The following is a 21,544-nucleotide window of genomic DNA, read 5'->3' as shown; positions in this document are numbered from 1 at the left end:
TGTCTCAGTCCCCAGCCACTCCCAGCTTCTGGAAGGATCTGACAGCGTGATCCAATCCCCTCACGTTAAGGCATAAGAGCTGCCTCTTAGCCTGGGGTCCACAGAGGTAGAACATTTCAGCATAGCTGGCTTACTTTGTCATAATATATATTCCATCTAATGCATTTTAAAAACATTATTCTGAGAAGGGTTCATGGTTCAAAAACAATTAAGAATTCCTAGTTGAAAGGGATCTTAAAATGCTTGGTCCAACATCTTCATTTTACAGATGAGGAAACTGAGGCCAGAGTGGGGAGGTGATTCCCTGGCCTGCTAGCCCACCATCCCCTCATCACAGAATGTGCTCATGGAAAGTCACTGCCTTTGGCGACATATGACAGCCAACAAATAATTCAAAAAACGGGAGCAGATTCAGGGCAATCAGCAGAAACTGCTTCCAGTGGAGAGGCAGACATGAACGTAGCTGACTGTGCTATGAAACAGCATAGCCAGGCTGTGTCTGCTCACATGTATGCATGCATACACACACACACACACACACACTCTCTCTCTCTCTCTCTCTCTCTCTCTCTCTCTCTCTCTCTCTCTCTCTCTCTCTCTCTCTCTCTCTCTCCAGTGGCCTCACTCATACGGGCTGTAACTAGAGGCTGAATAGTCTCAGCCGGGCTGTGGTGGGAAGGCCCTAGAAGCTTTGGACCAGGCTGTAAATGTACTTAACACAGTAGCCCCCAGACTGGGAGCAGAGCTCATCTCTTCTGTCCAGTGGGTCCAACTAGTTCAGTCCTGAGAGTGTTCAGTGGTGGAAACCAGAAGGTGAACAATAAACAGAGCAGCCTTCTGGAAATGACTGCATGTGCAATTTCTCCCTTTAATGGTAAAAACAAGCTGGCTGCTCCATCAGTGTCCTTCCAGACCAAGGGAACCGGCACCACTGAGGAATGGCTCTTAGGACAAGTGTCATCTCTACTCAGAAGGGTTTGGCAAGCATTTCCTTTCTTAATAGCTTGCTTTACTATTAGACATAGTCGGGGCTTAGGACTATACATTTTATACTAGGTGCCCCATCAGAGTGATGCGAGAATTAATTTAAGCACAGGAATTTTCATTCCAGCTCAGGATCCAGTAGAGTTAGTGGGAACTTGCAGCAAGATGGCACACAAAGCCAGCTGCCTGCAGGTTGGGACCAGCTGGGGTGCGGTGAGGAGCAGCCCAGCACTGAGAGAGAGGGTCTGTCTGACAGCCAGTTCGGTGCCTGAGGCTCGGTTCATTGCTCACTACAGTTCAAGGAAACTGCTAGAAATTAAGGGTCTAGGGTTAAATAACTGCAAAAGTTGGGCTACAAAAGGTGGCTGGAACCCAGTCTCATAGGGCAGGTGACACTTCAACTTTCAGGCAGGCAGGTAGCAGGATCCCAGCCCTGTCCCGCAGCTCCAAGGCCATGCTCAGGACCCTGAGGACAGACAGGAGAGACAAAGCAAGGCCATCTTTTAGAGGATAGGGTAATAGGCAGGCTGGATCTCAGCCAGCAAAACCAAGGCCAGGGCTCAGGAGTAAGGGCCCAGACACACAGCTGGGGAGGAGGCAGTGAGGAGGGGTCCGATGGTGAGAACAGGGGCCCGAGGCCAGGCTCCTGCTAGTAGCCCAGTGGCCATGCTGGCCCAAGGGCAGCAGCCTGGGCGAGGGTGTCTCCTGACAATGATGAGAACTGACCACTGGCAGTGGAGTCACAGCAGATTCTGCAGAAGGAGCAAGAGGCCCCCCCTGTGGGCGGGGAGCTGGGCTTCCTGCACATCAGGGGCCCTGTGGTCAGAATCTCCTGTGAAAGGAGAGGGCTCACTCAGAGCTGGAGGTCAGCCCCAGGGAGGTGTGCAGGACAGCAGCCATCCTTGGGCCCTCTCTCTCCCTGTCCCAGGACTTCGGCTCTACGGCGGGGACACTGGCGTGTAAGGGGCACTTTGCCTGGGTGTGGGAATCCCACACCCCAAGGTGCAGACCCGCAGTCTGCCCTGGCTACCTCTGAGCCCCTCCTGAGGACGTTCCCTCGAGATGGTCTGGAGCAGGAGGGCAGAGGAGGGAGTTGAGACCCAACCCGGGAGTCGGGCTGTAGGACAGGACTCAGAACACAGCAGGTTCCAGACGGGCTGGTTGCGTGCAGCAGCTTTAGCTTTGATGGCCTCCATCACAATTCTAGAAACAGTTCCAAGAGGCTGCCATGGAGGGAGGGTGGGACGGGGGCAACTGATGGAAATCTCTGGTGCTGCCATTGCTAGGGATCCAGGCAGCGCAGCGCTGCCGCTGGGAAAGTGTGTGGGGCTGGGAGCAGAGCCTGCTCAGACCTGGAGGAAAGCGGTGGTGGGGAGAGAAGGGTAGCACTACGCTGGATTTTACATCAGGGTCAGGGTTTAGTACTAGGCAAGACAGGAGGTCTGCGCTGAGGAGCAGGGCCCAAGGCAGAGGTTAGTGGGACAGACGGGGCCTCCTTGAGTGGATGGGGAGAGAGCCCCTCACCTGGTCCTGGTCTGACAAACAGTGAGGAGGCTAGGCAGTGCCAAGGGAGCCCCCAGTGCAGCTCATCACATCCAGTCCTACCAGCCCAGGGCTCCTGGTGAGATGGCACCTTCCTGTGTGAGGACTGGGGAAGCAGAAGGAGGGACAGTCACATGGGCATGCTGGTTCTCAAGCTCGGGACCTCCCTTCTTGGGGCTGGTAGGGGCACCTTCCTCTGCTGAGAGAAAACATATTTCCTGGCAGATTCATTGGGCATTTTCCACTTTTCTACCTCAACATTTCAGTGTCTCAGGCCCAGCTGAGGCCAACCTGGGCCACTCGGGCCTGGGCACCTTCCCTATATCTGTGTTCCACCCTCACACTGTGCGGGAGGAAGGAGAATCCAGACGTGGTGATCAGTGTAGCCTCCCGTGGTGACACAGCAAAAGGGAAAGGGACAGGATGGGCTGATCTAATGATCTGTTTTAGGTTCATTAGGTTAGTTACTAGAGGCCCTGAGCAAAGCACCGGAGGTTGTTTTTGTGGTTACATTCAAATTCTGAGTAGCAGAACCAGGGCTCTGTCTTTCCTTTCCATCCAGCTCCATCATCCAAGGGGAAATTTCACATTCAGGCTTGCAGACCAGGTCTTCATCCTCTTCTGGGAGGCTCCTGGAACTGCATAGTCTCAGCCTCAGGGGTGGTGCAGCATTTCCCCTCTGGATGCCTGGTCCATGGCGGGTAGCATCTCAGTGGGACAAAACGAACTGCGTGTAGGAAACAAAGCCCCTAGCCACAGGCATGTAAAGACCCTTCAGCTCTGGCTCTTTCACCTCTGACTTTAAAGTCAGTCCTCAGTTCTTTGCATAAAACTTTCCTCCATTCTTTGCATAAAAGTATCAGCTGAGTGCAAGATAAGACAGAACAGAATGCATATGACTTGTGCAATGTCATGGTTTCCAGGTACTACACTCAGACTCCAAGCACATTATTATGGAATTTCATTTTCACGATGACCTATAAGCAGTTTTATTATCATACCCATTTCACAGATAAGGGGAAAAATTAAGTTCGGAGGAGATAACAATAACTGCACACATGGGGAGTGGAGGCTTCACACCCAAGTTCTGACCATCTGTTTCCATAGACACATACTCTTTCCCTTTGCTCAGTGGTTGTCAGAGTGTAACTGGTGTCAGAATCACCTCAAAGGCCTGTTACAGCACAGATTTCTTGTCCGCATCCCTAGAGATTCTGATGCATTAGGCCTGGATTTTGATTCCATCAAGTTCCCAGGTGATTTGCCTGCAGGTCTGGGGACCCGCTTTGAGAACCGCTGCTGTATGTTATGACATTTCCCATCAGATTCATACCCAAACCCCACTGGGAAGCAGTAGGAGGCTCTAAACTGTACACTCTGACCTGGGTGGTGGCAGCGAGTGAGCTGTGAGAGCAGCTGGGGCGAACCCGCCCGTGCAGGCCAAGCTTGGCTATGAGCCAGGTCCTTCAGGTTCTCTCTGATAATGACACCCTCCCTCCCTGCCAGGTTCACCTTGTGGGGAGTGGACAACACAGGACGGCGCTCCAGGCCAAGTGACGTGATCGTGAAGACCCCTTGCCCCGTGGTGGATGATGTCAAAGCCCAAGGTAAGAGGCACTGGGCTGGCAGAGGCTGCAGAGGCATGCCCTGGGGAACTCCATTTGCCATGAGGAAAGTTGGTGCAGGAGAGTCAAACGAACAACCTGGAGCTCAGCAGGAAGGGGGAAGGTTTGAGTCCCAGCACAGGAGCATCTCCTTTCCAGGAATATGCCTCAGCCTCTGCCTCTGCCCGAAATCCTCACTGCCCCTCATGATTCCACACATCCCATAGGTCAAGGAATGAATCAGAGATGCTGATGAGAGCTCCAGGCACAGAAGGCGCTTAGGTCCAAGTGAAGTGCCATGAGCTCGGCCCTCAGACCTTGGATCAGCTCACTTCCTCCCATTGTATTTTTATGCATGTACATCTGAAAGATGCTTTTGAATTAAGATAGAAAGGCTACAGATTTGGAACTAATTGCTATATCCCTCCCTTCCAAAGATGTGTTAAAATCCTTAATGTTATACTGCAGAGTCATTATGGATTAGCTTTTGGTAAGGAATTGTCCCTCTTCAGTGCACCAGGACTGGCCCTTGTCATTAGGAAGAGATTGTATTCATGCAACATGCATTGCATAAGCAGCACACTTCTTGTGGCCCCTTTCCTCCTGATGCTGCCTGGCTGGTGTTGATATCATCCCCTGTTCTGAGGTATATCACATCCCCTGCACAACCAGAATTTAGCTGTGCAGGCACCCCTTGTACAGGGTTCTGGCACTAATTAAAGTGATATGATCAACCACTAATAGGTATTCTGTAGAACTGGACTGATAGCATTTGCACATCAGTAGAGGAGACACTGACTGATGCTCGACATTGTGCAAGTTTCAGTAAGAGAAATATTGTGGCCAAGCTGATTTCTGGTACCCTTCAAATAATCTCATGTATGGCTCCTGACTCCAGCTGTATCAGGATGACCACAAGGTACCCAGCCCCATTACATGCAAGGGTTGACCCCGTAATGATACAAAGGCACAGGGGAGAGCGATCTAGACCCACTTTAATTAAAATCACTGACATGGTAGCACTTCCAATTTATGAAAGGATCTTCACATTCAGTGCCTCCCTTAACATGTGTGGCACATTCAGGGCACTGTTATTTTCAGCAGAGAAATGTGATCATATTAAGGCCCTTCTTAAAACTCTTCAGTGGATCGCCATTCCTTTTGCAGCAGGGATCAATATATTGAACAAGCATATTAGGACCCAAATGAAGTGGCCCTTCAGGACTAGAGTGCGTAGTGTGGGGGAAAGTAACTTGGGCTAGGGTTACAAAGGGAGCATCTAACAGAGCCAGCACTCAGAATCATTATTTGACATCAATTCTCATAGTGCCTACAGCATTAAATTAGGTATTTAGAGAGGTATTATGTGCAAGACTGAAAACCATTCTTTGTCTCTGAATACTGATGAAGAAAAGATCTACATTAAAAAAAAAAGCATATAAATTAGAGACCAAAGGAATTCTCTCTTTCAAAATTATTAGTGTTCCCTGGGATGCTACAGTAGAATGGAGGCACTGCTGCCTGGCTTATAGGGTATGGACTGAATGACTTCTGAAAATCTCCACAATCCCTTGATGATGAAAGCAGAATCAGAGGTTGAAAACCTTCCAGATGAGAGGGTGTCCATAAGGATCCATGGCACCCTTATTTTATCATGTTGATTTCTTACTCCCAGCCAGCCAGAGGGGAGCAGGTGATGAGAAGGTGCCCTAGCTATTTCTGTTTTGGAGAATTTCCTGATGTTCTTGCCACCAGTGGTGGGCACTTTGGACTTCCTTGCTGATTAGGTAGCAGGCTGATGGGACATCATGGGGGTGATGAGTAGGTAAGAGAGATGCAGCATAGTGCTACTTGCAGAACAGGTGAATAGAAAGCAACTCTGGCCCACATAGAATAGTCCACCTGGGCTTGACCACTATGCTGTCTCTATGGGGCTTTCTTGGGTCAATTCTGGCCCCCAAAGTGTATCACAATGTTCTTCTGCCCACTATGCTCCCTGACAAAGATGCGTTTCTGAAATCCCAGCAGACCAACTGGGAGCCCAAGAATGTAATTTAATGCTGAGAGAATGAAATAGATTTCCCAGGTCCTGTTATCTCTCAGCCAGAAAGGAGTTCTGGACAGAGCAAATGCAGAAATTAATAAGTTAGGCTAACTGAGGGTATCCTTGCAAAGTAATACAGTTCTAGCAGTTCTATCAAAAAAACATATGCTTTGCCACCTTCAGTCCAGATGGTGGTTATAAATATAACTCACTTGGGTCTGAGTTTAAACCAAATAACAAATGGGAATTATCTTTTAACTGACCCAGAGCATGACTTCAGCTTCCAATTGTCTAGCTGGAAGCCAGACTCTGTTCCTTATATGAACACTTTTCCTAAAATTAGATGGTTTCTATTAAGAATTTTACCACATCATGACACTGAAGCCACCAGCAAGTAGCTTTCTACCCATGTTTTACTGAAATAACCCTTCCTCAGTAGGGATGTGCTAGTCAGAATTACAATCAACCTAGTCTCTAGATTGGGCATGGCCTTCCAACCCTTCCTGAAGCTTCGCTAAGTGAAGGCTAGCTCTCATGCCTCCTTCTCTCAACACCTGTCCCTCTTTCCTGATGCCAGACACAAAAACTTGCCCATTCCTTCATTTCCCCTTCCATAGCCATTTATTGAGCTCTGGGATTAGATGCTAAAGAAACAAAATATGTGAATTTTTCACATAGGTGTAATATTAGATTTCACAAATTTGCTAAATCACACGGCATATATTAAGCCCTTACTAATAAGTATTTGGTCTAGGCTTTGGTGGCCAAAACGTCCTGCCTCATGGAGCTTATATTTTAGCAGAGGTGACATAGAATAAAAAATAGTAAAACAAATAGTATTTCAGATGATGAAATACGTGATAGAGACAAATAAGCTGGGAAATGAGGTAGAAAGTGCAGAGGGGAGAACTTTAACTGGCATGGTTTGGGAAGAAAGTGGAGGAGGAAGACACACAGCTCTCTGAGGGAAGATCATTACAGGGAGAGCTGTATCAGTGTGTAGGGGAATCCCTGGCATGTTTGAGGAAGAGAAAGAAAGCTTCTGGGGTGGAGAGGGACGGCAAGAAGGTGGAAGTTGGAGGGCAGCTCCAAGAGGCTGTGGGAGGCACCCCGGAAGTCCTGGACTCAGGGTAGGGCAAGGGACTCTGCCTGCACTTGGTTCAGGAAGTGCTGGAGGACTTTGAGCTGAAGAGTGACACATTTTACGGGATCTTAATGTTTTACAGACTAGTTCTGTCTGCTTTATTGAGAATGGACTGCAAAGAGAGGCCCTAAGGTAGAAGCAGGGAGACAAGGTAAAAGGCTATGGCAAGACAGAGGAGAGATGATATTGGTTCAAACTAGGATGCTCATGAGAGACGTGGTGAGAAGTGCTTCCATTCTTAATTATTTTAATGGTAGAACCAAAGGATCGGCTATTGGATTGGATGTGGAGCCAGAGAGAAAGAAGAGCTATGTATGCCATACTCATCCTATATGCTGAAAAGTACAGACGGATCTGCAGAATGCTGAGGGGCATGGGCAGGTCCAGCTGCTTCAGTGGCTGGTGGGTTTTCCAGCAGCCCCTACCAGCCTGTGTGAAGGCAGAGGAAAGGCAAAAGATGGGGCAGACTCGTGGGGGGCACTGGCAATGGGCCGGGTGGGTTAGGTCAGGGAGAGAGGGGAATCAGTCCAGGGCTGATGCCCAGTGAAGGGGGAGCCGAAGGACCTCGGTTTCCAGCACTGCAGAACAGCTGTGATCTTAATGGCAGGAGCCTTGAAAGGGGTTGTGTTCACAGAATATCCTATTAGGACTTACTCTTTCAAGAGGGAAGATGTTCTTAGGCATGAGAATTGGCTTCTGGTGGTTGGGGGGCTCTGTTCAGAAAGAGATCATTCACTTGGTCAGTGAAGTCACCCAAATGGAGATAAAGAATGAGGTGGAGAAGATTACCCCAATGCCAGATGTTTCCATGGATGTAGAGAATGGTCAGGAAGTGAGCAGGGGGAAATAGGAAGAGACAGGTAAGTTTTTAAAATGGAGGGACTTCTGCATATATAAAGAGAAATAATTGTTTGCAAAAGGTCAGGAAAGTCTCAGAGAGTGGTCTTCTCTGGGGCATGGCAGAAGGATCCCCCTGTATTGGGGAAGGCTTCCGGCAGGTGTCAGCCAACACAAGGATATGCGGACAAGGAAGAGTGTCTGCCAAGGTCAAGGGTAAAGGGAGAACCATTTGCCATATAATAATGCTGGTTCCAGAGGAAGAAAGGAATGCTTGAGAGAATGAATTAGTATAGCACGGTGGTTCTCAAGGACCATCTTGACCAGCAACATCAGCATCGCCTTGGAACTTACTGGAAATGCACGTCTTCAGGTTCCATCTGAGTCCTACTGAATCAGAAACTCCCATGGCAGCCAACAATCTCTGTTCTCACAGGCCTTCCAGGTTGAGAATCAAGCTTGAAAATCATTGATGTGGAGGAAGCACACAGCACAGGGCAGTGTAGGGAGAGAGCGGGAAGGGGACAGGACAGGCAGAGTTGAAGGGTTGGGGGAAGGGGGCCTTGCAGTTTGGACAGTGATAAGAATGCCAAAGATATAAAGCCAATTGGGACACCTTGTCCTCAAGTCTTCCTATGGAATTCTCTGGTCAGTTACTTCCATGTGGGGACAGACTAGGTCTCAGGTAGCTCCCAAGGAATCTTACGACCTCTACTTAGGGGACTTCTGTTATAACAGCCAAGGAAGCCATCCGCAGATGCTTCCCAGGATTCTTACTTCATAGTAAAAGGAGCAGCTGCTACTAGGGGGTGAAAAGTTCACTTCTTCCCCTGGAGTCATTTCCCCCAGTCCTTTGGATTTCTGTGTTTTGATCACTCTCTCTCTGTCTCTCTCGTGGCATTAGGAAAAGCATGATATAGTAGAGAACCATGAATTAAAAACACCAACCATCTACTACTGTCTAATCAACCCCCCTCACTCACCTTATTTCAGACACTATGGCTTATCTGCTGTTTTCAAATAGGCTGCCCACCATGGTCTGGGGGCCTATGCACTAGCGATCCCTCTTCCTGGCATGCTCTTTCCCAGATTCCCCACCACTCACTCCCTGCCCTCCTCCAGGTCTTGGCTCAAATGTCTTCTTTTCCATGAGACCTACTATGTGTGTCCCATTTATTTATTTATTTATTTATTTATTTATTTATTTATAATGATTGTTTATTGAAGTATAGTTGATATACAGTATTGTATTGGTTTCAAGTATATGACATAGTGATCTGGCAGTTAATCAACATTGTTAAATGCTCACCCCATCCGTTGAAGTTACTGTCTACATAGAAAGATGTTACAGCTTTATTGACTATATTCTCTGTGCTGTACTTTCGTGCCTGTGACTCATTTCTATTACGGTTGAGACTTTGTGCCTCTTCAGCACTGTTCATCTATCTTACCTCCCCACCCCAACCTCTTCCCCGTGGTGACTACCAGTCTCTTCTCTGTGTCTATGAGTTTGTTTCTGTTTGGTTCATTGGTTTTGTTTTGTTTTTAGATTGCACAGATAAGTGAAACCGTATGGTTATGTCCACCCTATTTAAAATCTCAATGCCTGCCCAGCACTTCCCAATCTTCCTTCTCCTATTTTATTTGTCCCCATATTCTGGCACACGTTTTACTTATTTATTATGTTTATTGCTCAACTGAATCTCTCCTACCTACTGGACTGTAAGCACCATAAGAGTGAGCAATTCTGTCTGAGTTTCTCCCTCACATATATAAGTTGTCTTGAAAATATGAAGCATGTGATAAGCACTCCTCAAAAAGTTTATTGATGAATGAATAAATGTATGCTTATTGTGTCCGGACATTGTACCAAAGAAAGGCTTTATATGTAATGTCATTTTTAATCTCCCAATAATCTTGGAAGGTATACATTATTAATCATCACTGAACAGACAAGGAAACTAAGACCAGAGAGGTTAAGTAACTAAGGCCACACAGCTAGTGTAGTGGAGCCCAATTCCATTTGAGGCCATGGCGCCTGTTCTTAGCCATGCCTCTGGGTCGAGGGTTCAGTCCCAGCCCTGTTCATTTATTCTGTTCCCTGAGAGACCTGGGCTCCCTTCTGATAACTCAGTTTCCTTCTTTTGTGATGAGGCTGTGTATATAGACTCCAGGCCATCTCTTCATCTGTACTTGATTCCTGAACATCATACATGTGAGGGAGGGAAGACAGATGCTTATTTTGTATAACTCAAGACTTCCGTGAAATTGAAAACTGGATAAAATGATAACTAAAAATACCTTATATTCTTTTTCATTCTTTGAGTCAGTGAATTCTTGAGATGCTGTGAAAGCTAATGAAATAATATCTCTAAATTTTCTCAGTGGAGCTAGAACGCCCCTGGTGTATAGATCTTCCTGAATATAGCATCCCATCTCCTGAGGTAGGCTTTTAAGCACAACCTGGAGGTAGATCATCTTGGTTTTCGGAGATTTATGATGGAACCCAGGCCTATCCCACCTGGTCTTGGGCACATATGCTGCTGCTCTAGGGAAGCATCAGCCTTCTCTAGCTGGATATTACTGCTGTGTTATGAGAATAGTAAATATGCCAGGAAGCACTTTCTCAGCCATCACGGCTCCTCAGCTGAGACTGTCCCAGCTGGCGCCTGGGCCTGGAATGCTATTTCCCATCATCAGAAGTAAGAACAGATTGACATCAGGAGAAAGATGGGAGAAGGAACCCCAAACCCCCCCAGTCTGGACTCTGATCAGCCACATTTTTCTCCCCTGGTCTTTCTTCTCTCAGTACATATGCCCTGCCTCCCCCTGACCAACACAGATCATAGAATAATCCCTCTTCTTCTTTCTGTCTCAACTCTAGAAGTAACAGGCTCCTTGAATACCTACTAGGACTCCCTCATACTTTGCATCTGTGTGCCAGTCCGAAACAATGTCCTTGCATTCCCCAAGACTCAGCTTCCTGTATCTTAAATTGGTTAAACACTACCATGCCCTGAGCATTGGTGCAAAAGAGCAACAAAAGGTAAACATAGTCTTACATCCTGACTCCAGCCCATACTGTCTCTGTGACCATGAGCAAATAACCTAACTTCTCTCTGAATGTCCTCATTTGTAGGACAGGAACAATCATATTCATTTTGCATGGGCAGTGTGAAGATTAGAATTCACATATGTAAAGTTCTTGGCAATCGATAAGTCATTAATAAATAATTGGAAATACCATAGATCTTTATATGCTAAGTCATTGTCTGCTTTCTCTCTTGATCCTATTTAGCAACCTGAGAATTTTTGAATCCTGAAAAACTATATGGATTTCTGGACCTAAATTACTTTTAACACAGCTTAAGTTGCTGGTTATAAGAGTTTGGTTGCTAAAGGATTGGTGTTGTCTGCTATGGAGAGGTATCACTGAAACTTCTCCCTGCCAATTAGATTTAAATTGCTTCCAAAGTCCTGAGTTCCACCATGTAGCTAACATTTTTTGGTCTACCATTTGTTTGTCCCTATGCTAGTCACTCAGGATGCTAAGGAAGTAAGATGTGACTTCTGTCCTCAGAGGCAAGAGCAGGATAAAGATGTACAGAAATCATCGCAATGCCTGTGCACAGTAGGGCTGGAAATTGTATTCATTCCAACCCAGGAAACTCCAGCAACTTGACTTTATCATTATCAGCATCCCTGAATTCACTTGGAATTGTGAGAAGGAATCAGGTTGCTATGCCTTTGGGCTAATGGGGTCAAGCGAGCAAAGTTCTGGCTTAGAAGTCTGCAGACTGAGTTTCTTCATGCCCAGATTTAACACTGGATCCAAGACAAAGCATTGCTCTCCAGACCACCGCTCCCAGCTGTTCCGGAAGAAAATGTAAACACATCTCCTTTCTGACAGGTTTAATGAGAAAACATTAAATGATAAAGTGCTTTGAGCTCCATAGGAAAAAAATGCCAAGGCTATACCGATTCACGGCCGCTTTGCCACATCACCAAGTTCAATCTTAGCAGTGTATGCCTTGGAGGCAGAAACATAAGAAGCATAAATTCAACTGAAAGATTATTCATTTGAAACTGCAGAGTATACTGGATTCAGTCTCTGTGTCACCACAGATCTGCAAGCTTGTCCTCATATCTGGCCTCCGTGATTCTAGCAAAGGCTCTGATTCCTGCAGTCATGGGGCCAGGCTGACTTTGGCATTTGGACCAGTCCAGGTTCTTCACTTGAAGGTCCATGACAGGACCCCACTTCATCCCTGAGCCGGATGCCTGTCCCCCACTGCCCGGGGCTTCCCTGTTGCTCTTGCAGGGCCCCACTTGGTACCCAAGCATATGCAATCTAGAAGTACAGGGGAGTTACTGACTCCTGGGGGCAAATGAGAAGAGTCCCCATGGGGCAGTCATGGATGGGGGCTGGAGAGAGAGTCTTCTTTCATGTCTCTGGGATGGACAGGGACCGGGGGTCCAGTATCCCTCTATCCCCCCTCCTGCTTCCCTGGGATTGTACTTGGCAATATTGTGGTAATTGCCTCAGGCTCTGTATTTTCAAGAAATATGGGTAAAGACAAAGAATACTATGATCAAAGTTGACCTTAGAGATACATGCTATTTGAAAGTTTTTGTTTTATGGAAGGGAAAACTGAACCTGAAAGGGCAGAGGTAAATGAATTACTCAAAGCACTTCCCCCTAGATCTTCAGTTTTCCTTAAGTAATGTCCTCCACACATGCCTACATATACATAGGTATAGACACACACATACACGTGTGTCTATACATACATATGTGTGCATATACATACACATATATAAAATTGCATTTGCCTTCACTGTCCTCCTCAGAAATAGCAGACAAGATCTACAATCTCTTCAACGGCTATACCAGTGGGAAAGAGCAACAGACCGCCTACAATACCCTTCTGGACCTCGGTTCCCCCACACTGCATCGAGTCCTCTACCACTACAACCAGCACTATGAGAGTTTTGGAGAATTCACCTGGCGGTGTGAGGATGAATTAGGCCCCAGGTAACCAACAGACCTCATTGCCTCTTTTAAAGAGCTCAGCTCTGAAATTTTATACCTCTATGGCTATACTACTGCGTCCATGAAATTGTAGAGATTTCTTTGGTGAGCTTAGGGGCTTGAAAAAGTAAGTCCTGTGCCTTTAGACAGCTCCGTTCATACAGATCAGTCTAGGATAAGCCATGTTTAAGTAGTCAAGTCATGAATGCATTTCCTGAGCTCTGGAAAAAACCTTTGCCCTTGACCTGTTTTACACCTCTCTTTTAATGACACACCATTCGAAATGCTAAAACTCGAGAAGCCAAAAGCCTAGTCTTGTGAAGGAAAACTAGGAATTTTATTGAAGTTATCCAAACATATTTATTGCTATGAACTTTGAATGTATTATATGCATTATACAGACAGACATGTATTCTTAAGTGAAATTCCACATTCTCTTATAAGACATTGGGGGGTTCACTATTCACCCACTTGGCATCTATCTTGGCCAAAGTTAGGACAGTATATGGTATTTGCCAACTTTTCCTGGCCTTGAGGCTACAATTTAACAGTACTCAATATCCACAGCTTTTAGGTCAGACAGCCCAGATGGAGTTCTTGGAAAGAAAGGGATGGGAAAAATGTCTGGAGAATCACCTTTTTTTTGTTCCATTCATCATAGCTATATATTGCTGTTCTGAGAAAAACAGATTTCCTTGGAAATATCAGAATTTTCAGATAGACGTAGTGATGAAGCTTTTCATTGGGAATGTTGGTACCTCTATGTCCCCAAATTATGTAGGTGTTCATAAAGAAAAAAAAATAGGGGCAAGGACTGTGATAATAGAAAAAGAAAGAAAAATGAAGGTAATCCACACAGTAGAGTCATCTGGCAATAAAGAGTTCTTGCACTCCTGCCAACAGGACCAAACAGAAGTATCACCCGAAAGTCCGCCCATCCATCTGAACTCTGACCAAAACTGGAGGAGACCCAGCCTCAGTGTCCTCTTGTGACTTGAAATGATCACTAGAAGACCATGGTTCAGGATATTTCTTCCCCCAGGTTCCTTACTTTTGAAGGAAGGGGGAAATTTAGGATTTTCTTCCTGAAATACAATGATTTTATGTGGAATGTCAGGAAGAATCTTTCTGCTTGCCATAAATTATTTCCTGAATTTTTATAAAGTTTGTAGTCCTCAGGCAAACAGATACCACTGCTGTGGATTAGGACACAGAGGAAAATATATAGGGGACTTTTAATTTGTTTTGTCTCAGTTTTGGTAAAAAGCAAACCCTGCATTAGAAAGTAGATATTAAGAAATACCCTCTTTGCTCCATACCTTATCATTACTCCTGCCCTTATCATTGCTCATACCTGATGTGATCCCCTCTCCCCAGCTCTCTCCCCAATTTCCCTGCCTTCCAGCTCTCCCTCCACACCCTTCTTCCCCTCTGCTAACCACCCCCTTTTCCTCCTTCCTTCCGTCTGACATTTATTGTGTGTGTGTGTGTGTGTGTGTGTGTGTGTGTGTGTATACTTCTTTGTTAGGGAACATAAATGTCACTTTGAATAACACTAACATTGCATATATCATCTTGATTTCCAAGGGCATTTGGGTTGCTTTAAAATTTTCTTTCTTGTAACTCAAGCATCAGAAGAAAAATTGGTTAATGAAATAAGTAAGTGGGGCAGAAATGTAGATGTCACTGTAAAGTGAGGCCTGTTGCTGACAATACACTCTCTTCCTAAAACTCTCCTCCCTGGAGACTTTTCAGGTATAAACCTTGTTTTCCAAAGCTATATATTAGAAAACGGGGTGTAACTTCATGAGCATGTGGAAAATAAGTTTTGCTCCTCAGTGTCGTGGATCTCAGGGTGCACCACAGGAAAAGAAGAGTCCTCTGCCTAGAGACGTGTCAGCCTGCTTTGGAACTGGCTGTGAGAAGAAATAGAAAAGAGTCTGTGGGGGTCACACTTCCTGTGAGCAGGCAGAAAGGATGCCCTCCCGTCAGGTCGGTGAAGTCCAATCCATTAAAATTCTTGGAGGCCTCCAGATTGAGTTATGTGTTCAAATACTTTGAGAACAACACTGGTTGCTTTGCTACTAAGAAAGAAAGAGGCCACAGTCTCTGAGAGGGACAAGGCAGACCCAAATTAATTATTAAATATAAAAGTGATCAATGAAGGTAGCCACAGAGATGCCATGGGCTCATCAGATCCTTCCATTGAAAGGATGGCGAGGATGCGTTCCTGTGCCCATTTCTTGATGATATAGAGGCTGTCTTCACTCTTCCCTCACTCCCCCTTCCCTGACCTTCCAAGAATTTGTCAGCAACTAATGACATGCAGCAGGATAGACTTAGAGGACGGGCCACCTAAGGCCCGGTCGACAAGGACTTTTGGGAAGTTTGCTTGGCTAAACGGCAGAGGCTGACAGGCAGAGGGCAGACCACCTGTGTAAGATGATCTTTAGTCGGCAGGCAGAGTGTTTGATTTCCTCCGACCCACCACGGAAGCTGGAGAAATTACGACCGCCCTACTGATGACCTCATACTCTCTTAGCTCCTTAACTTTGCTGCTGAAGCTGCACACCTTTCCTCCGGCATCCTTCCCTGCCCCTCTCACAGAGTGCCTTCCTCGGAATGCCGGGCCGTCAGCCCTGTGATGCTCGTTGCCAGGACAGAAGAGGAGGAATGAATGGATGTGGTTATCATTCTTTGAAAGTTCATTCGAAAGGGAGGTATACAACCTTCCAGTTTCTGGAAAGAATTGCTGATTAGATTAGAAAAGAGATGGTTCTTCACCTGGGCAGTTAGCCTAGAGGTTAATAAATACTGCAAGAGGTGCTGTTCACTGGGCTCTCCAGAGCAGCATTTTACATGAACTTGTTCAAATAAGGGCAACTTCCTGGTGTCTGGTCACTTAGGCCTTTGAAGAGTGAGAAGAGCGTAGCTGAGTGAGGGAATAATGCTCCTCCCCTCATCCTATGTGTTCAGGGTCCCGGCCAGGAGGCTCTGAGAACAGCCTGTCGGGCTGCCTCTGTCTCTGACACCAGGAATGGGCACTGGGAGGAAGGCCACGGAGCAGTAGATAGACTGTGGCGACAGCCCATTCCCCCACCACGTGGAGAGGTGATCACTCTCTCTTCTTGGCTGGGGGGGGTCACTCCTTTTCAGTATATGTGCACTTGGGGCGCCCTTGCTCTCCTCAGCCCTGATCAGTGGCAGCTCAGGTGCCCTCCCATCACCTCCTTTCCCGCTCTTTTGATTAGGGCCCCAGCACAAGGGCCTCCTGACTTTCCACAGGAGATGGTGGGATGGAGCAGGAACTCACCTGGTGGTTCATTAGGTAATGTGTGCCACTGAGAGCCTGCCTTGTCCCCGAAAACCAGCCTGAGCCAGTGGGCACCCAGGGCATATTGTTGTCCTCTTCCCATGACTCTGGAATTACCTCGTTGTGGGCACAGTTAGTTACATTTGATATCCCCTGAAGTTCTGTATATAGGCGGCTTCTAGTCAGTTCAGAAATAGCTTTGAAAAAGGAAACATTCAGTCAAACATATTACCTGTCACTTAATGATGATAAATTACTGGCTTTAAAGAAAATTGATTTGATTTGTCTTACAAAACTGCCAACTCTACAATTTTAAAAGGTGTAAATCCCCACTAAAATATTTGTTATTTCCTCTTCTTTATTTTTCCTTATTGCATTTTGCTTCTCTGTTCCACTTTGGTGCCCACCCCATTTTGCACAGTCATCCTACTTATTCATTCACTCATTCATTCATTCATTCACCCAGTTGCCGGACAAGTATTTAAGACAGACTCTGGTTCAAAGTGCCAGAGAGAGAACAGCAAACACACCAGGCTCTGCACTTTTGAAGTTCAAAGTCTTGCCCTCATGGTGGCTATTTGTCCTTTCCTGCCTCTCCTCTTTCTGACCTAAATATCCTTCATGCTTGATCTGTAGGAAAGCTGGGCTCATCCTTTCCCAGCTTGGGGATCTCAGCAGCTGGTGCAACGGACTCCTTCAGGAACCCAAGATAAGCCTGCGACGCAGCTCCCTCAAGTACCTGGGCTGCCGCTACAGCGAGATCAAGCCCTACGGACTTGACTGGTCAGAGCTCAGCCGGGACCTCAGGAAGACGTGCGAGGAGCAGATGCTGAGCATCCCCTACAACGATTACGGGGACAGCGAAGACATCTAGTACCGTGATACCAGACAGTGGCTGCCAAACGGAAGTAGGAGACAGGAGGGGGATATCTGGGTGGGTGTGTGGATTTTTAATATTTTTTAATGGAACATTAAAACCTCTAAATCAGGGAGAGGTAACATATAACCCAGGAAGAAATGACCCTTCTCCCTGCAGAACGTTTTTGGTATGATGTTCTCCACTTGTGCGATCAGGAAACCTGCCAGCCAGCAGCTGCAAGCAGAGCCATCTGTCTTTAGGGGATTACTCTGGGGTGTGTTTTGCTGCTGATTTGTTTCATTTATTTCTTTTTTTCCCAAGAGGTTCATCAAAATGCTCAAGAGTTCCATCATGCCTCCCTTGAGAGGTTGAGGTGCCCTGTACTCACCCTGAGGCCATTACAACTGGGGACAGAGATGAGGCCAGAACGTTGGTAGTAGGCTGGCCTCAAGCCCCAGCCTTAGGAAGCATCTCTCTCTGGGAGTCTAAGCTCTGCTCACAGAGAAAGACAAGAACATGGGCAGGTGGTCCCTCTGCAGGGCTGGTGTGTTCCCCTCAGAACTTCTTATTGCTGTCTTCACACCTCACAGTGAACTGGCCCCCCTTATGAGCCCCTTCGGGCCGCTGGGATTTTTATGGTTCTCACCTTTTTAAGACTGGACTGGAACGCATTCTCCCTCTGGCAGGGCTCTGCTCTCCCCTCCAAACATTGTGATCTGCAAGAGGAAACACAACGCTGCCTGTCAAACGTACCATCAGAGCGGTCTACCTGGGAGACTAGCTTCCAGCCCACACTCTGGAGAAGTGGAGTTTATTATTTGTAAAATCTCCTGTGCCTCCAGGATGAACTTCTCCAGACACCAACATGCACCATATGTCTGGATTCTCTTTCATGTTCCAGCTGCTTTCTCTGGACGGATAATGGCTGATGTCTGCTCTAGTCCAGGTGTTAATATGTCCATGTCAGTGTTTTAATTAACTAAAGCTATTACTGATCACAAAAACCTTCTGTGCATTGCCCCCTTGCTAAATCTGCCTAATTATGTTGCTAGTTTTGCAAATCATTTCTCTGGGTGACCATCAACGGGAGAATGTCACCGTTTCACCTCCCGTCTAGTTGCAGGAAAGAGCAAAGATCCTGTGCAGGCAAGCTCCCCTGACTGCAGGTAAGGGCTGGGCCCATTTTTCTGCTCCACTGCCTGAGTGTTGGCATGGGCATATGGTGGCCCAGCTAACAGGAAGCCCAGCCTTTCAGACACAGCTTTGCAGGGCCGTGTGGACCAGTGATGTCCTTAGCTGCCCACACATACCTCCAAGGCCAGAACACACACTCTCAGCCACTCTGCCTTTGCCCAGGGCTCCTCATTTGGAAACACGTGAGAAAGGTCAGGAAGGAGATGCAGGAACTCTAAAGCATGTCGTTTAGCTCTATTGGTCTTTTTCTAAATAGTAATGACAGATCACATTCCCTGAGTGCTTACTGTGTACCAGATGCTGCTCTAAGCACGGCATATCGAGTTCCTGAGACAAGCTCCCTGCCCCAGGGAAGTGCTATTCTTGGCTCCACTTCAGTGATGAGCAAACTGAGGCAAAGAGAGGTTAGGCAACTTTCCAAAATGCCTCCTTTACTCTCTGCCTGCGTTATGGTGTGCATTCAGGCTGTCAGATTCCAGGGCACAGGATTTTAGCCCTCTGCCACCCTCAGCCCTGTTTTCAGTATTGCCTGTGACATGCAGCTGTCTGAGCTCTGAGCTCCAGGGGGACCCACCCAGGAAGATTTCCCTTTCTCCCACCTGCGTGGTATGGATGTGCCCAAGCACAGTGGGAGGAGGAGCCATGGTGCACCCTGACTTCTGCAGCTGGAGCACCCTTTGGCACCACTGGGGCTGCAGCCCAGGCCTCCCGCTTGGGTGCCTGGAAGCGAGCCTGGGAGAGGGCTGCCCTGCAGATGCTCTCACACCCCTCCCTGCCCCTTTCCATAGAAAGACTAAAAGTTCTCTTTGGCGCCCTGGGAGCACATGCTTCAGAGCCTCCCCCACTTGCAGAGCAAAGGCTAGGAGAAAGCTCGGCCATCCCACTTGGGTCCCTGGAGGGCCTCAGGTAAAAGGCCTCAAGGGACATTTCTTGCCATCACCAGAGAGGGAGATGCTAGAGGCAGCTGGCCACCAGCAGATGGGGCTGGCAAGGCCGAGGGAGGAGCATCTGGGCTGCTATTATGTGCCTGTCCTTTGCTCAAGTCTGCACGGAAAATGGTCTGCCCAGCATGATGGGAGGCCGAGGCTATTGCCACATTCCCGCCCTGGCGGTGGGTGAGATGCGAGCCACTGGGCCAGGGAGGGAATGCAAGGAGTGGCAACAGGGTCACCCTTTTCTGTCCCCTCCTGTTTAATTAAAATAAAAGAGGCTATCTCCCTCTCCCCACCTCCTCCCAGCCCCCAAGCCCCTCCGCCCTGTTTTCATCTGCTTTCCCTTTTATTCTCCTGTCAGTGACCCTCCCTCCTTTGCCCCTTCGTTCTCCTTGACTGTCTTTCCCTTCAGTGTCCCCTCATGTCCTCCTCACTGCACCCTGTGTGCATGCACGTCCACACACATGCACACCCACCCACGCCCTATACAGGCACTTACCCACCCACAGGGCACACACACACACACACACGCACACACTACCTATATACACTACACACACACACCCTATACATACACACTCTGTACACACACACACTGTACACACAACCCCAGTGTCTGGGTCCTTCTTCTTTAAAGTTAAAGGGAAGGCCAACACGAACGGGGCAGGAGGTAGACGTAAGGTGCCCTGATGATTTACCTGGAGGATTCTTGCCCCAGGAAAACACTACCCATCACAGCCGGATGACATTTCCCAAGGCTTGCCTGGAGGAACCCACCCTGACTAGAAAGAGTGACGGTACTGGGCCAGCACGAAACCTCAAGTTTCCAAGCCGCCAGACAGTCTTAAGGGGTCTCATTTCCACCAACGCTCTCCCAGCGCTGGGGCTCCCCGCAAGCCCGCGGTGTTCCCTCTGGAATGGACCCGACCCCCTCTATTAGGATTAGGTCTTTGACTGAGCGTGCCGTCGTTTCCCATGGAGCTAGGTCCATTCATTATTTTTAGTTAACCACACTTCTTGATATTCAATGTTCTATTAAAAAACTGAGTGTGAAAAAAATCCACTTTACTACTATAGAAGGAAGAAACAATATAATGTGACCAACTTCAGGTATAACAGTATTGTTTAAAGACGATTAATGTACGATTATAAAAAAATGGGATAATCAACTAAGTAATAAACAAACCTGTTAGTAAGTGTCGGGTGTGTGGGTATTCCCTTGTCTCTTTCAATAATCAGAGTGATATATCTTGGGGAATTGTTACCCTTTTAAATGTCCCATCTTAGATTCCAGGTACATGAGCCTCATAGCCCATCATCCCAACCAGAAAAAAAATGAGACACTTCACAGAAAATTATAAGCTTGTTGTTATGTAGTAGTGTGTCTCATCTTCTGCCACCCTTGAAATAATCAGCTAATGAAATGTATTAATTGCGTATCTGCTGTATTGCAGACACCATTCACGGGGCAGAGAATATGCTGGGGAGTAAGACAAGCTTGTTCTCCACCGCAGAGCATGGCGTTGTTTGGGGAAAGTTAGACATTGAACCCGTTGTCACAAGCATGAAGAGAACTGGGACAGAGAAATACAGGATGCTATGGGAGTTCCTGAAATTTATCTTCAGGTAGCTCAGAAGAATGCAAATGGCCCTCCCTGACACCTCCTGTCTTGCATTCTGTAGAGGCATTTGGGATAGGCTGGCTATTATAAAATGCTTCTTGGTGGGTAGACCAAACACTCAATCTCTCTTTCTCTCCATAGTGTAACTCTAAATAGATGTTATATCTGCCTCCACCAAAACATGTGATTCCCTTTATCTTCAATAACCAGATAGTAAGTACCTGTGTGCTTACAGAGCCTCTTGAAAAGGAATGGTGAGAGATCTTGTCCGGTGCAAGCAGGATCTACAAGAAGAAGGCAAGACTGTGGCAGTTTTAAAACATGGGCAAAATATCTTTGATGCCTCTTCCGTCCACAAATGTGTTCTACTATCTCTGTCTCTAAATCGGGGCAGGCTTATTATCACTGTTTTAACCAATAGATTATGATGGAAGTGA

General features: G+C 47.0%; 1 protein-coding gene across 5 annotated transcripts in view; it reads left to right on the top strand.

The window, feature by feature from the left end:
• Positions 1 to 20,685, top strand: part of ASTN1 (astrotactin 1) — a 287,020-nt gene extending 266,335 nt beyond the window's left edge. For all 5 annotated transcript variants that reach the window (XM_073216801.1, XM_073216800.1, XM_073216799.1 and 2 more), the window contains 3 exons: positions 4,033 to 4,133; positions 13,007 to 13,190; positions 17,137 to 20,685. In XM_073216801.1, the coding sequence (XP_073072902.1) occupies positions 4,033 to 4,133; positions 13,007 to 13,190; positions 17,137 to 17,374 (523 nt within the window). In that variant the 3' untranslated portion in view covers positions 17,375 to 20,685. The remainder of the gene's footprint in view (positions 1 to 4,032; positions 4,134 to 13,006; positions 13,191 to 17,136) is intronic.
• Positions 20,686 to 21,544: the final 859 nt, after the last annotated feature.

Source organism: Manis javanica, chromosome 11, assembly GCF_040802235.1.
Source record: "Manis javanica isolate MJ-LG chromosome 11, MJ_LKY, whole genome shotgun sequence".
In the NCBI taxonomy this organism is placed as follows: Eukaryota; Metazoa; Chordata; class Mammalia; order Pholidota; family Manidae; genus Manis; species Manis javanica.
The sequence above is the reverse complement of the archived record's forward strand: the minus strand, read 5'-3'. Positions and strand labels throughout refer to the sequence as shown.